This window comes from Vombatus ursinus, unplaced genomic scaffold (assembly GCF_900497805.2).
Source record: "Vombatus ursinus unplaced genomic scaffold, bare-nosed wombat genome assembly UNPS02014818.1, whole genome shotgun sequence".
NCBI classification, from domain to species: domain Eukaryota; kingdom Metazoa; phylum Chordata; class Mammalia; order Diprotodontia; family Vombatidae; genus Vombatus; species Vombatus ursinus.
This window is the reverse complement of record NW_020954596.1, coordinates 51,755,104-51,770,575: the sequence shown is the minus strand read 5'-3', so window position 1 is coordinate 51,770,575 and position 15,472 is coordinate 51,755,104. Positions and strand designations below refer to the sequence as shown.

The following is a 15,472-nucleotide window of genomic DNA, read 5'->3' as shown; positions in this document are numbered from 1 at the left end:
TCTCAACCAAAATGTCTTCATAAAATTGTATATAATTTCTTTGGGCCCAATCATGAGCATTTATAAGTATTTATATGCCTTGGGGCGGGGGGGGGCGGCGATCACTAAGCTTCCAGAGCAGCACTCCAGGCTGACAGCTGGCACAGAGTCCACCATTTCTCTCCTAGGGCTTTGACTCTAGCTGAAAATATATACTTCTGTCATGTCTTATTCCTAGGCTAGGGGAAAAAAAAAAGTTATCCTGTTTAGTCAGCACACCCTGGGGGAATAACACTCAAATCTGGCTTTGAGAAATAGGTCTAATTTACTAAGTGCAGTGACCCTATCCTCAACTTGGCTGACTGGAGAGACAACATCTTAGATGCACAAGTGTGCCACTGTGAGTCATGAAGTATATAAGAGAAGTCATGAATAAGAGAGTTTCAATTTAGAGCAGAAACTGAAGGGAGCAGAGTCCAGATGGCAAGTTCAGAGCACACTTGTGGGAAAAGAAAGCTATGTTACTTACCTGTAGCACTTTGGTTAAGTTGTTAAAAAGGGCTTGGCCAGCACTAACTTTGTATTTGATGCCTCTGACTGTACCATTTTTGCTTAAAATGTTGACTCGTCTTGTACCAAATCCCTTCTCAGTGGCAGCCCTTGCTAACACAAGCAAGTTATCCTGGTCGTTTTCATTTTCATCGCCCTCTGATCCTAAATGGCCATTTTGTTGTCCTGCTCCTTCGCTTGGACCACTATTGTGATCTGTCCCACAGCTACTGGCACATTCGGAATCCAGCGAGTCTGAAGGTTCTCCATCTTCGTAAACCTCCTTCAGGACTCGCCCACTGTGAGATGAAGCAATCCGAAATCGGACTTTCCGCTGTTTGTCACCTTCAGACTTCATCTCACTCCTAAACGTGGTCCCATCTGCCCAAATGAACAAACAAGTTTATATCATTCTGGTTTCAGTTGGTATTATACCTGCCAACTTGTCACGCTTACAATAATATCCAAGCTCGTTTGGAGGGATGGCAGGTCACATATAGAGGAATCCTGTCAAGGAAAGAGGACTCCCAAGAATGGACAGCACATCTCTGCAATGAATAATGAATACAAGGGTGTGTGCTATGGTTACCTTTAAACTAAAACCTGCAAAGTGATCCCATCCATCAAATATTGAACAGGCATGCTTTGACTCTAACAGTGCACACATGAGTAAGGGGGCATGCAATGAAACAGAAAATAAGTGTAAGATAGGAAAATGAACTTAACATGTTTAAAGCAAATAGTGTTGAAAGAGTTCCTGGTAGAAGGAACATCTCTTTCACTGTCCTTTGACTAGAGGAGCCAGGGAGAAGATATTGACTCAGAAGGAAATGTAAGAGATGTGTCAAGAATCATGGTCTCCTCACCTAGGAATGTAATTTGTCAGAAAACAAAGATTTTTTTTTTCTCTTCCATACTCCTTTTCCAGGATAAAACTTAATAAGCCAGTATATAAAACATAATCATCTCATGCAGTAAAACTATGTAAATTCATTCTCTTAAACTACTATTAATGCAAATGTTTTCTTATTAGTATGTCTTCTAGTTAGTGTAAGCTGAATTCCCAGAAGATAGCATCATGTTCAATCCCAGCTAACTAGAGGAATTTTCCTTGGGGGGAAAAATTTTTTTGCTTTCATTAAGTTGTGTAGAGTAATAACTTTTTTCTGATGCTATACTAGTCCATGGGTTGAGGAACACTCTACTCTGACTAAACACACAGCTTCAGGGCATGCACAGAGCAATGAGAAAGGAAAAAGAAATCCATCTAAGCAGCCCAATCAATCCTAGCAATCAATGGGACAATAGATGTTGTATCCAGATTGCCTATCCTACCAACTTGTGCATTATAGTTTTCCTCATCATAGACTCTTTTTGGGGGTAGGGGGTGCGGGGCTAGGCAATGGGGTTAAGTGACTTGCCTAGGGTCACACAGCTAGTAAGTGTTATGTGTCTGAGGTTGGACTTGAATGCAGGTACTCCTGAATCCAGGGCCGGTGCTCTATCAACTGCGCCACCTAGCTGCCCCTATCGTAGACTCTTTCAAAGGACCAGATGCTTGTTAGGAGTCTGTCTCTTAACTCTCCTTAGTAATATAACTGACCCGTCATTACCTTCTGGCTATTGAGAATGTTGGTGTGGTGAAGAGGATAATGGGCAGTAAAGTGCTCCTTCTCCCACTTATCCCTGACTGAAACAATAGGTCTAAGAAAAGAGAATGGGTTGCATTATCATATTAATGTGACAGTTTTCTGTTGTTAATAGCTTTGGACCTCCCTTATTATTCAGAATTCATCTTTCCTTGTAAAAGGAAGCAGCACTCCCAATGGTGCTCACAGCTGGCATTGAGTTTGGCATGCAGAAGGTACAATTCTGCCTTCAAGGATCAAGAAAACTGAACAGCAAACTATCGAAACTGCAGCAAGAGGGAAGGTGATTACATAAGCCCCAACTGGAGTGGAAGAACAAAAGGAAGGGTACATAAGACTTCTACTTGTCCCTCTCATTCTCTTCTTTCTTTTCCCTTTCTTCTATGTCTTCCCAGTGAACAAAGCTGGTGGTAGCTGCCATGTGGCCTCTTCTGGCAGAAAAAAAAGCAATACTTTTCTGATCCCCTCCCCCAGCTCCTGGTACCTTTGTTCTCCCCTCTCTTTGACTGATGTGGAGCTAAGAGTTTTCAGTGACCTCATATCATGATCTAATTGGGCTGCCCAGGAGAAATGACCTAATTCTGTCATTTCAGCAGAGAGGACTTGGAATCAGGACTCCTAGGTTCAAACACTACCTTTGATACTAGCTATGTAACCCTGGGTAAGTCTTCTCTGAGTGCCAAAATCCTCATCTGTAAAGTGGGGACAATAATACTGACATGGCCTTCTTCACAGAGCTGTTTTCAAGTCATTTTTATTATTCTATCTACAGGAAAGTATGGTGGTCTGTAACTTTAGGGTTATTGTCAATAATTATATTCATGCTATACAAAGAAATCATTTCTGACAGACTTCCATATTTTTGCTTGAATACAAATTTTCCAGAAAGTCCATACACTCACATGTCTTCATGTTTTTCATACTCTCTTAAGACAAAAATCATCCCTATTTAGTGTACTTCAACAAGCCAAAAATACACACTAACATCCACCAGTTATAGATACCAAGAGTTGTGATTGTGAATGGAGAAGTCCATTTTACCATCAAGTTCCTCCCTAGAACAGTGTTGCTAACCAACCCTACTCAGGTGCTACCTCATCAAAGAGGTCTTCCCTGATTTCTCCAACATAGAAGTGATCCCTGTCTGATTTCTCCTAGAACATTGTGTCGCTATTTTTTATTTATCCCACTAAATCTTATGTCATAGTTATTTATGTACATGTTTTATTTCCCCTATTAAAGTGTTTGGAGGTTTTGTTTTGTTTTACTATTTTATGTCATGAATCCTCTTGGCAATCTGGCAGAGTCTATGGACACCTGCTCAGAATAATGTTTTCAAATAAGTGAATAAAATGCTAAATTTCAGCTAAAAGTTAGTGAAAATAAAGATGTAATTTCTTTCTATTGAAGTTCACAGATCCTTTAAATCTACTTATCAACCCTGTAGTGATCCATAAACCCAAAGTTAAGAACCTCTGCTTTAATAGACTTTCACATCTTTAAAAACAGGGTATGCATTTTATTAATTATTGCACCCCTAACACATAGGACAAAACCTTGCACCTTGTAGACACTAAATCAATATTTGTTGAATTTAATTAAATTTGTGGAGGGGCTCCCCAATGGACCATTAAAAGGCTTCTGGGTCAATCTGGAAACTTTTGCTTTATCTTGATTTCTCTGTGCCATCAGCACTTCAGCGAACATCTGCTCAGCAAACCTCCACATAGAAGATCCTCACTTTCAACTCCCCCAGCTCTGAGTCTGTGCCCCAAAGGCTAGATGTTAGCTCATCAGGAAACAAGTCCAAAGAACCAAACAAACTGGACACTTTTCTTTGAAACAAACTTTTTTAAAAATTCAATTTGAAAGAAAAAGGAATGGGAGTGGAAAAGGGGAAATCTAACCTAATAAAAAATCAGCACATAAATAAAATATAACAGTAGACCCTAAGTAACTAAAAAGAAAAAGGAATAACAACTACAGGAAAGTAAAAGTACACAAACACCAGACCAAATAAATTAAACTCAATGACGTAAATGGTAGTATAATCTAAAAAAATGATAGTCCATATGGGGGAGAAATTCATGGTGGTCTGAAAAAAATATAGGATCATAGAAGGGCCTTAGGGGGTCATTAAGTCCAGACCTCTCATTTCACAGATCAGGAAACTGATGCTGAGAAAGGTTAAGTGACTTGCTCACAGTCACACAAACACCAAGTGTCTTGGGCAAGATTTGAATTCAGGTCTTCCTGACTTCAAGACCAGCACTCCATCCACTAATGGAGAATCAACAATCTGATATCATGTCCCCAGAAACTCTCAATTCCACTGGAGACATCCTGGAAAGAAATTAGCCCAAGGTGAAATGTGTCCAAGTCCATTATCTCTGATCCTTTGCCTCTTAGGTTCCCTAGTCCTCTGTTGGTCCTAAATCCACTGGCCCTTTCTGTGCTTTTGAGTTATCTTGATAATATCATATTTGAAGTAGTGGATGCTGGACAAAACTATTGGGATTTCTAAACCAAGGAAATCTGATTTGACACCAGGTTTGATGAGATTCTCCACCTTTTCTAGAACTTGCTTTCTACCTAGTTCTATTTATGGGTATGAGCTCTCCCTACTCACCATCATCAAGGCAATCCTCTGTGCCCCTCAGTAATACTGAACACCCATTCAGTCACTCTGAAATTTTCCTATACTAGTCCCTGGTCTACTTAGACAAGCAAGGTATTTTCTCACAAAGACCCCCAAAATTCCTTCCTTAAGCTTCATAATCTCCTTCATTATTCACAAAGCTAACTCCTTCACCCTTCTTCTAGTTGTCTTTTTGGATCTAGGCAACAACTGAGACTCTTACCCTCTCCACTGGCCTGCTTCTCCCTGACCTATTCAGTTGGCCAGAAGTATGCCAATGTGACCCCATTTCTGGGAACTTTGGGGATCAGAATCTTCTTCAAAGCAAAGCTAATGAGGCTCTACCAAAGTATCTACTTTTGTTAGTCATCTGGAAGACTTGGTTCAAATATAAGGCATTTCATAAGAAACAAATGTAGTAAAATAACAACAAATGTTGTCAGAAGTCTTGAGCCCACCTTCCTAATGAGTGCACATATACCTCATTTCACAGCAAATTACACTTTGAGAAATAGGTCTAATTTACTAATGAGCTCATACTCATTAAGAAGAGTAGATCTATATATTTGAATAAATCAGTGAGTATTTAATAAGCACTTATTATATGCCAGTCATTGTGCTGGGGTTATAAAGAAAATTTTAAAAAAATAGTTCCTGTCTTCAAGGAGATGTAATGGTGGAGACAACATGGAAACAACTATCTATATCTATATATATTTATATCTATATCTATATCTATACATAATTACTGGTTGGTAATTTCAGAGGAAAGACACTAGTATTAAGGTGGGCCAGGAAAGGCTTCTTGCAGATTGTAGAATATTAAAGCAATTCTCAGCTGGGGAAGGCAGAAGGCAGAGATGAAGAAGGAGAACATTCTAGGTCTGAGAGACAGGCAGAGAAAAAGTCAGAAGATGGAGCATCTTGAGTGAAGAATAACAAAGAAGTCACTCATTTGCAGTTATGTGGAAAGGAATAAAGTCTAAAACGATCGTCTTTGAAAGGCAAGAATCGTATTGGAACATACAAACATGAAACACATGTGAGGTGTTACACATAAGTAATACATGACTAAAGTACATAGGAAAAGCAATTCACACCTCCAACTTCACAAAGCTGAAGTCGTTATGTTGTTCTGTTAGACCTGCTTCCTGCCTAGTGTGGATTGTCACTGATTTCTAGCAAGCATTTTATCTCAGCTGCATTTCTGCTCACCCCTAGCATGCATCATTTCTCTGCTCTATCAAGTCTTCAGCAATGCAGTTATTTTTAGAGTTGCCTAATTTCCTGTCCAATGGGAAGCCATGGTTAAAAGGCAAGAATCTTATGTGAGACATAGAAACATAAAACACATGTGTGCAGGGACCTCTGTGAAGAGGTATGCATAGGTAATAATACATGACCGTGGCATATAAGGAAGAACAAGCTTCTTCCCTAAAAGAAAGGTTATGACTCTGTCAAACAACTCATTCATCCATCTCCATTTTCCACTGGAGAGTGCTATGGTTAATAAACCTCTCTTCTACTGTGCCTCAAGAGGTACTACCTTCAAGTCACTTGCTATACTTTTCTAATTTACTGCTATTTCTTTTAGTAGCAAGTCTTTCCATCTACTCCAAAGAAAGGGGTTCTGAAATTCTTTTTTCCATCAGCCCTCTCATCCAATTGCCATGAAAACCCCTTCAGTTAGGTCACTCAATGTCGATTATGAAGCTCTTCCTCTCAGCGGGGTTATGATAGAAAATACAGAGTCCCAGGCTAAAATCAGGTCTACCTTTTGAACTCGTCCATTTGACTCTTCTCTAAACTGAACTCTGACTGTTTGACTTTGACTCTACTGTTTTTCCTGAATGTCTTAGTTTGATTATCTTGGGAAACAAATCTACATTAGATCTTAGGTTTCATCATACTCCTTTCATTAGATAAATCTCCCCATGACTCTGCTTTGTTAAATGGAAAAATCTCACTTATACTGTGTGAGGAAACTATTACAACCACCCTTGATGTCCCACACTACTCTGTTCTGTAAAAATAGTAACAATTTGCTGGCTAGGAAAAGATGAAAATGCCGGTGACCTTTGTCCCAATGCTCCCCCAGCAACACATCACAGCTTGGTCTGTCCCAGGTGTCTCTAAATGTAGCTAGATGAGTCTAACTTTCTATAAATTTTAGCTTTTTTCACCTCCTGTTCTGAGTTGCACTAGCATCTGGGCCTAGTTTTATTAGTAGCTATGTGCACAGATGAAAGGCTCCATCTTTCCTTTGGACTAGATGTTCATCACTTCAGCTTCTTCCTGAGGGTTAAAAGAGACTATTCTATTTCAAATCTGGAGCCAAAAGTTTGGGCAAAAAGAAATTCTCTTTTTTCATTCATTGGCCGAGAAAAGAGAACTGACATTCCTGAATCCAATGAATAATAAGTCTTTCATGGTTCAGGTTATCAATACTGTCTGGTACTCCCAGGTTCTCATTTGTGTTTCATCCTTCAGATTTCTCCAGGCCCCAACTGCACCACTTAGCTCCCTCTAACCATAGTTTGGGACCCCTCTATGACTTAATATATAATGTCTGAGAATTTCTGTGGCTGAAAAACAATGAAAATTGTTAAGGTCCACTTGCATTTTCAAAAAAACATCCAGGCTTGTCTTCTAATGCCAGACACACAGTTTATACCAATGGAGTACAAACTCTCAGGATCTACCAAAATGGAACTCTTCAAGCCAACTCCCAAAACTGTCCCCTAGGAGCATGGGTGTGCAGACACTACATCACACACATGCTACAATGAGGATTAGAGCATGATATGGAAGGGGGAGTCACTGGCTCTAGGGACAGAGGACCCAGGCTCAAGTTCCACCTCAGACACTCCTTCTGTCTCTAACAATGCATGACCTTGAGCAAGTCCCTTAGTCTCCATGGCGACCAGTTTCCTCATCTGTAAAATGAAGGGGTTGGATTAGTTGGTCTCTGAGACCCCTTCCAACTCTAGATCTATGGTCTCTGGCCTTTAACAATGACCATAAGAGAAATCACTTTCACCAAGACAATAGGTAGGTCATTCTATTACATTTCAAGTCCCCTTTTGTGGCAAAGAATCCTCTGTTAGCAGAAATGGGAATTTTCTTTCCCATAAATTAAAGAGTCCATGAGGACAGGAACTGAATCTCCTCTATGCTAAGAAAAAGGGGGAAAAAACCATAACCTTGGACAACCAGGAGACGGTCCTATGTTTATTAATGGTAATCATGATATTTATAAGGCTACAACCCTGAAATCTCTTCTCTTAACCTCTAACCACTAAGTAAATTTAGACAAATTGCAGGGAACATACAGAGATGAACAAAAACAAAATGATTAGAGGTGGGTACATCATGTGAGAGGAAAGATGAAAATAGCTGAGTCTCGTCTAACTGAACAGTGACTAAGGGGAAACATGATTACAATCTCCAAATATTTTTTAAAGAGTGAATTTCAAAGAAAGAGCTGTAGACCAAGACTCAAAATGCCCAAATAACACTTTAAGTTTCTAAAAAGTGGACTCTTCCATTAAAGAATCAAACCAATAGAATAATCATGTTTCAAGAAAAATTATTTCAAATTTTGAAAAAAAATATTTTCCAGGTAGGTATACTGTGATTTCATCTATATAATAAACTCCATCAACGTAGAAGAGCAGCTCATTTATATATAGTCTTTGACTGGGGAACTGACAAATTAAGTCACCTGCCCATGGTCACACAGCTAATATGTGACAGAAGTGTGATTTGAGCCCTATGTGTTCCCAACGTAGTTGGCCCTCTATTATACTGAAAACTAGCTGTCAGTAAATGCAGAGAAATGTATGCTAGTTCATTTTATATTATCCAGAAGACAAATTCTCATAAGCTAACAGCGGTTTACCAGTTCTGTTTCCTAGTGATCTATATGATCATTATATACATATTTTTCAGTTTAAATAAAACTAAATCATTTCTTTCTGTGATTCTATATGTGGTATTCTACATTCTTTCATATATAAATACAAGAAGTATTTTTGAGCATCTTTGATGTTCAAGGAAAAGGTAAAGTCACGTATAAAAGAAGTATAAAATGTAGTCCTGGTCTATAAGAGTTTACAATCAAGTTGGGGAGAAAAGATGTGAACACAAGCAATTACATTAAAAGGCAGTATATATTAATGCCATATGAATGATATGGTGAAGTACTCTAGCAATGATATTCCTGCTTTTGTACTTATAATAACATCTCCAGTTGTCCTGACATATGTCTTGCCACTGGGCTTAGATGATCCTGGAGGAAAGAGTCAGGCTTTGCATAGCCCTGATGAACTGAAATCCAGTTCACTTGCAGGTCAAGCAAGACATCACTTTCCTGATGTCATTGGTCCTCATTGAGAGCAAAGGACAAACAACAACAATCATCCTAGTTCTCCTCAAACTCCTGCTCAATGACCTCAACTATGGTTCCCTTATGATCTAGTCTGTTCATTGTTGGTCTAGTATCCAAAATTTGCCCATGGCAAACTTTCTATGACTTCTTTTGTCATATTCTCACGACAAGGAAACTTCATATGGCATTCTGTTAGTCAACAATCAGCAAGAATTTATTAAATGCTTATCATACATATGGCACTGTGCTAAGCACTGGGACATAAAGACTGGTAAAGTACTGGTACCTACCTTCAAGGAGCTCATATTCTAGTGGGGGAGACAGACAACATGCAAACCACTATTTATATGCAATATTATAAACATATAAGCATTTATGTGTATATTGACATATTATATCTTATCCATTATAACATGCATGAATATATTAACATATACATATATTTATATGCTATGACATCTTATATAATGTATAATGTCATGCATTATGTATGTTTGGGTGGTGCCCTTAACAGTAATAAAGGAAGTTCTGAAGAGGAGTGAGTGAGTGGGGGTGGCAATAATGAGTTTTGGTTTGAACATGAGTTTGAGATGCCTTCAAGGACATCGAGTTCAAAAGGTGCAATAGACAGGTGGTAATTCAAAACTTGGGCAGCTAGGTGGTGCAGTGGATAGGACATCAGGCCTTGATTCAGGAAGAGTCATCTTCCCAAGTTCAAATCTGACCTCAGATACTACAACTAGGTGACCCTTGGCAAGTCACTTAACTCTGTTTACCTCAGTTTCTTCATCTATAAAATGTGCCAGAGAAGGAAATTGCAAACCATTCCAGTATCTTTGCCATGAAAACTCTAAATGGGGTCACAATGAGTCAGGCGTGACTGAACAAAAATAACAACAATTTAGGACTGGAGCTCAGGAAGGACAGTAGAGCTAGATACAGAGATATAGAAATAATGTGCACTGAGATAATTAGGCCCATGGGAGCAAATGAAATCAAGTGAATGAGAACAGAGAGGAAAAAGAAGCAGGCCCAAGAAAGAAGCTTGGGGAACATTCACAATTAGTTGAGTGTCATGGAAGATCCAGTAAAAGAGCCTGTTTTACTTTCTAAATTCCTAAAGGGTATCAATTTTGCTATAAAGTATGCAGCACATTACTATGCATATACACAGACACTTAAGAAATATTACTTAGTGATGAATTCAAAGATGAGAAACATTCATACTAATTTCCAAAAGAATCAAAGAAAAAAATCTTCCTACAAAGAGACGTCAGGTCAGCTATTTTATTTTGAGATTAGGTGGTCTTTCCATTTAGGAGTCTAATTCCTTTTTTCTATAACAGATATTTAACATCAAATGAGCAATATTATTTTATTCATAAAAGCATATATAATATGGCATAAATGCTGTGCTGCAGATAATCATAAAACAAGTGTGAGTCAAGTGAGTTTAGCTGAGTTGTGGCATTTGAAATAATAGTGACAAGAGCCCCATGAAACCATTCATAGTAAATGCATGCTCTGTGCCCCCTACTGTTACTATGTTCTGGATATCACTTTCATCCTCTTATTTTTTGATCTCAGAAACACTAAAAATTGATCAGTGCAAGTGAAGTAGCAGCTTCATTCCAGTATGTAGCAATGCAATTTTTTTTTCTAACATCACTTGTCACCAATGTAGGAATAAACCATTAATCATTCCCCAAATGCTATTCTTAAGGCCTCCTACTTGATGGAGAGAAAACATGTTTGGATTTTTTAACAATATTGGTGGGGGTAAAAAAAAAAAGCAATTCAATAATAATTGTAAGTAAAAGAATAGAAATAACCTATAAAACTTCAGGGTTCATAGAATACTCAGTCTTATTTAATCCAAATTTAGTGATATTGATTAAGTTCCTATTAAGTACAAGGCAACATGAAAATAGAGAAAAACATGAATTCATTAATTATTCATGGTAATTCTGAATATTAAGAGAGAAGAATTTCTTATGGGAACAAGAAAAGAGTTAGGGAAATTTTAGAATTTTTAGAATCAGGGGAAATTTTAAAAGACAGACTCGCAAATGTTGTCTCTGAAAAAGGGGCTATTCCTGGGTTAAGCAACTAGAGCAAACATGAAAATTTTCTTTGTATTAGTTTCTTATTCAACAGAATTTTAATAAAGGCAAAAAGCACTGGAGACAGGGTTACATGAGGGAACATTCTAGAACTCAGGGGCTGAGAGAAAGCTGAGATGGTGCACCAGTGCAAGAAGTACCAAGGCAGAAAGAGATCCCAAGGGATTCCTAAACAAGTACTAGGTCTAGGAACAGGGATCATCTGGAAGTGCTGTCACTCACCATCTAGGTCCAGGTCACAGATTCAGGGTGGACAAATACATTTGTGAAAGTTGGACCTAGCTATAAACTGAGCAAGGAACAAGTTCCAGGAAGCAAATGGTAGTGTGGTGCTGATCCTAGGAGCAAAGCAGAGTATTCCAGACCAAAGGGGAGCACTCTCTACCTGCAGAGCCTCCCAAAGGGCTTATAGTGGCTTAGTCCAGTAGCAGTCGACTGAAATTCCCATCAAGTTACCAGCCAATAGACCCAAAAGTTGTTCATCAACTCATAGAACTAAAACCTGGAGGGCAATGAATGGACTTCTCCCTAAATTGTATTACTTTAGGTGCACTGAAAGTATATAGGCCCCTAATAGGAGCTGTGAAAGCAGCAAACGGATGTAAAAGGAGAAAACTTGGGACCAGACATAACAGCCCTCACCCTCACTCTCCTCCAGAAGTGTGCAGAGCCCAGCACTAAAAGATTAAAGTCAAGAAGTAAGCTGGAAGAATGAGCAAATAAAGAACCAGATGATAAAAAGCCATTGTGGTGACAGGGAAGCCTAAGATACAAACATAGAAGAAGAGAATGTCTTGAAAATAATCTACAAGAAAAACCAAAAAGTAAAATGTACCTTGGACACAAGTCCAACAAGAATTCCAAGAAGAATTAGAACAAGAATTTGGGGGGGGGAAGCTAAAAAATGATTTTAAAAAACAAATAACAACAGTAAAGGGGAAAATAGGAAAAGAAGCAAGAACTAGGGAAGATGTGAAAAAAGAAGTAATGACTTGGGAAAAGAGGAACAAAACCTTAGTGAAGAAAATAACTCCTTAAAAAGGAAAATTGGCCAAATGAAAGCTAATAACCTCAAGAGACATAATGAAAGAAAATTAAAAGACTAAAAAAGGAAGAAAATATGAAGTAGTTAATAGAAAAAAAACAATTGCTCTGGAAAACAAATGGAGGAGAGAGAATTTAAGAATCATTGGACTACCTGAAAGCCATTAACAAAAAAAAAAAAAAAAGCCTGTACATCATATTTCAAGAAATTATAAAAGAAAACTATCCAGTTAACTTAGAATTAGAGGGCAAAGAAACTCAGGTCATCTCCTGAAAGAAACCCCAAAATGAAAACTCCCAGGGATATTACAGCCAACATTAAGAGCTCTCCAGTCAAGGGGGAAAAAAATCTGCAAGTATCCATTTCCCAGCTCTAGAACGATGGCTAAATGGATGTTGTTATTGAAGGACAATGTTTTTCAATTTTCCTGTGACTCAATTCACCATTCTTATGACTTAGCAAGCCAAACCTTCCCCCACTCACTACAATTCAACAATATGTATTGTCTCTCTCTTTTAGAGTATAAGCTCCTTGAAGGCAAGTACTGTCTCATTTTATATTTGCATCGCTAGCATTTAGCACAAAGCTTGATACGTGGTAGGCACTAAGCAAATTTTTTTTTCATTCATTCATTTCATTCCCATTCTGACAATCTATAACAAGTTTTCCAAAGTGTTATGCTGCTTCATCTCCACTGACAAGCACACAACACCTTCCAACTGACTACTGTTTGACAGAGATGTATGTTCTCTGCCCTCTCTTTTCTCCTTGATTTATCATGGAATATTAGACATCCAGAGGTAAGTCACAGAATGAAAATGGATTGGCAAGCACTGATTCAAATAAAGGAAGGTAATTGTGTCTCAAAGATGATTGGACAAGTCTTTCTTCTCAATAAATTCCATTTGATATTTAAAGTCAGGCATGTAGAATGTTGTTAATTTTTGCATGACTATTTCTCCTTATTGCTTAGGCAGGGATAAAAACAAATAGACAAAAAAAAACAGAGTAGTATTCTACTGTATGTAAAAACACTGATATTTATTCTCTCTTACAAGCTGTAATAATGGAAATAATATCAGAGAGAAACTGAGAAATAGTGTAGGAAACTGAAGCCAATTTTGCTGACCTGAAACAGGATACAAATTGGGTACTATGTGCTGACAAAAGGGGCTCCCACTGTTTACATTTCATATAGCTGGCACATTGATAGGACAAAAGGAAAGATCTTAAAGTATTTTCAACTCCATTTAAATGAAAAGTCAGTGCTCTAATTTGGAGTCAGAAGGCCTGAGTTCAATTCCCCTCCTTGCCACTTATTAACTAAATAACCTTGGACGACTCATTTAAGCACTCTAGGACTCGATTTAAAGTAGTCACTCATCTAAAGGTGTCATGAAGGGACCTCAGAAGCATTCTTCTCTAACTTTCTAATTTAGTAAATGAAAAAACTGAATGCCAAGGAGATTAAATGATTTACCTGAGGTCACAAAAGGAATGGCAGAGATGGGATTTAAATGCAGGTCCTCTTATTCCCATATAGAGCAGCTAGGTGACAGAGTGCATAGGGTGTCAGGACTAGAGTCAGGAAGACTCATCTTTGTGAGTTCGAATCTGACCTTAGACACCTACTAGCTGTGTGACTCTAGGCAAGTCACTTAACCTTATTTACCTCAGTTTCTTCATCTGTCAAATGAGCTGGGGAAGGAAATGGAATTCCAGTATCTTTTCCAAGAAAACTCCAAATTGGATCATGAAGAATCAGATATGACTGAAAAATGACTGAACAACCAAGTCTTATTCTACTTCCATCATACCATGGTGCCTCCTTCCTCTAAAATGAAGGCACGAGAACAGATTTCTAAATCTATTAACTTGTGAAACGTGCTATATGAACTCCCTATAGATTAAGGATGAAAAAGTTTCTTACCCTGAGAAACAGGCTATTGTCCTGTTTCTGTGGTTGTAGCTGTCATTATATTTAATCCCCCATTCTTCAGCAGAAAATCCTTCAGGTGTTAGGATACCTGGTATTTCAGATTGTCAGGGATTCTAGTGATCGTATAGTATAATCCCCTCATTTTATCACTAAGGAAAATGAAACTCAGAGGTTAAGTAGTGACTTTCCCCAGGTCATTGTAGGCAAAGTGAGAATTGGAACCTAAATCTTCAGACTCCAAATCCAGTGCCTCCTTTTTTATCTACATGACAACTTAAGTTTGAAATCATTGGATCAGGATCCATTTGGATGCACCATCAACAATTTCTTTTTACATTATTTTATTATTTGACCTAGTATGAGAGTATCAGAATTTGAGCCCTGGGACATTCTAACTCTATTATCCTATCAAAGAGTTACCAAGGAAACAAGGGACTGTAGGATCTGCTGTCTTTGGCAGGAACATTAAAACTGACTGGGAGAGGGAAAATAAAGGGGACAGGGGAGGGAGGGAGAGAAAAGCCACATCTGTTTATAAGTCCTAGAGGTGTGACTTTTTATATGGGATTTTATATCCTGGATTATAAAAGCACACAAAGATGCTTTTTTCACTAGTTCTTCGTGGAAATAACAATGTAGAAGAGATAGTCCCCTAAATAAAAAATCCAGTTGATTTTTCTCTAATGCTCTTAAGGGCTGGAAAACATCACCCTGAGAATGTTCAATGTGCTGTCAACTCTGCCAGACTATAAATTATACTCTGCAGTAGGGAAGCTCTTCCAATTAATGATAAGGGGACCCCTGTGCTCCCTACAGCAGGAAGAAACTAACTAGTACCCTGCCCCACCTCCCTCAATGAATTAGCACACCTCTCAGAAGAACCAAGACTCACTGGAGAGTTTTGCACGCTGAGACCATCTGGCTAATTGGACTTTTGACCTGCTAGGTTGTCAATGGGGTATTTGAGGTCAAAACAACACTTACCATAGATCAGTTTGAGTACAACTAAAAATCAATCAACAACATCCATTGAAGGAAACAAATAAGCACTGGGGTAATTCAAAAGTTAGTAGTTTCAGTTTCTGACTTCAGGAAGCTTATTGGGGAGATTTTCTAGGGGATAGCACTGTTTACCATATAGTGCCATATGGGATATTCCC

General features: G+C 38.3%; 1 protein-coding gene across 6 annotated transcripts in view; it reads right to left on the bottom strand.

Annotated features, from left to right (window-relative positions):
* GRXCR1 (glutaredoxin and cysteine rich domain containing 1) overlaps positions 1–15,472 on the bottom strand; it is a 237,167-nt gene that overhangs the window by 118,549 nt on the left and 103,146 nt on the right. For all 6 annotated transcript variants that reach the window (XM_027836554.1, XM_027836555.1, XM_027836553.1 and 3 more), the window contains one exon: positions 509–909. In XM_027836554.1, coding sequence (XP_027692355.1) covers positions 509–886 — 378 coding nt within the window. In that variant the 5' untranslated portion in view covers positions 887–909. The remainder of the gene's footprint in view (positions 1–508; positions 910–15,472) is intronic.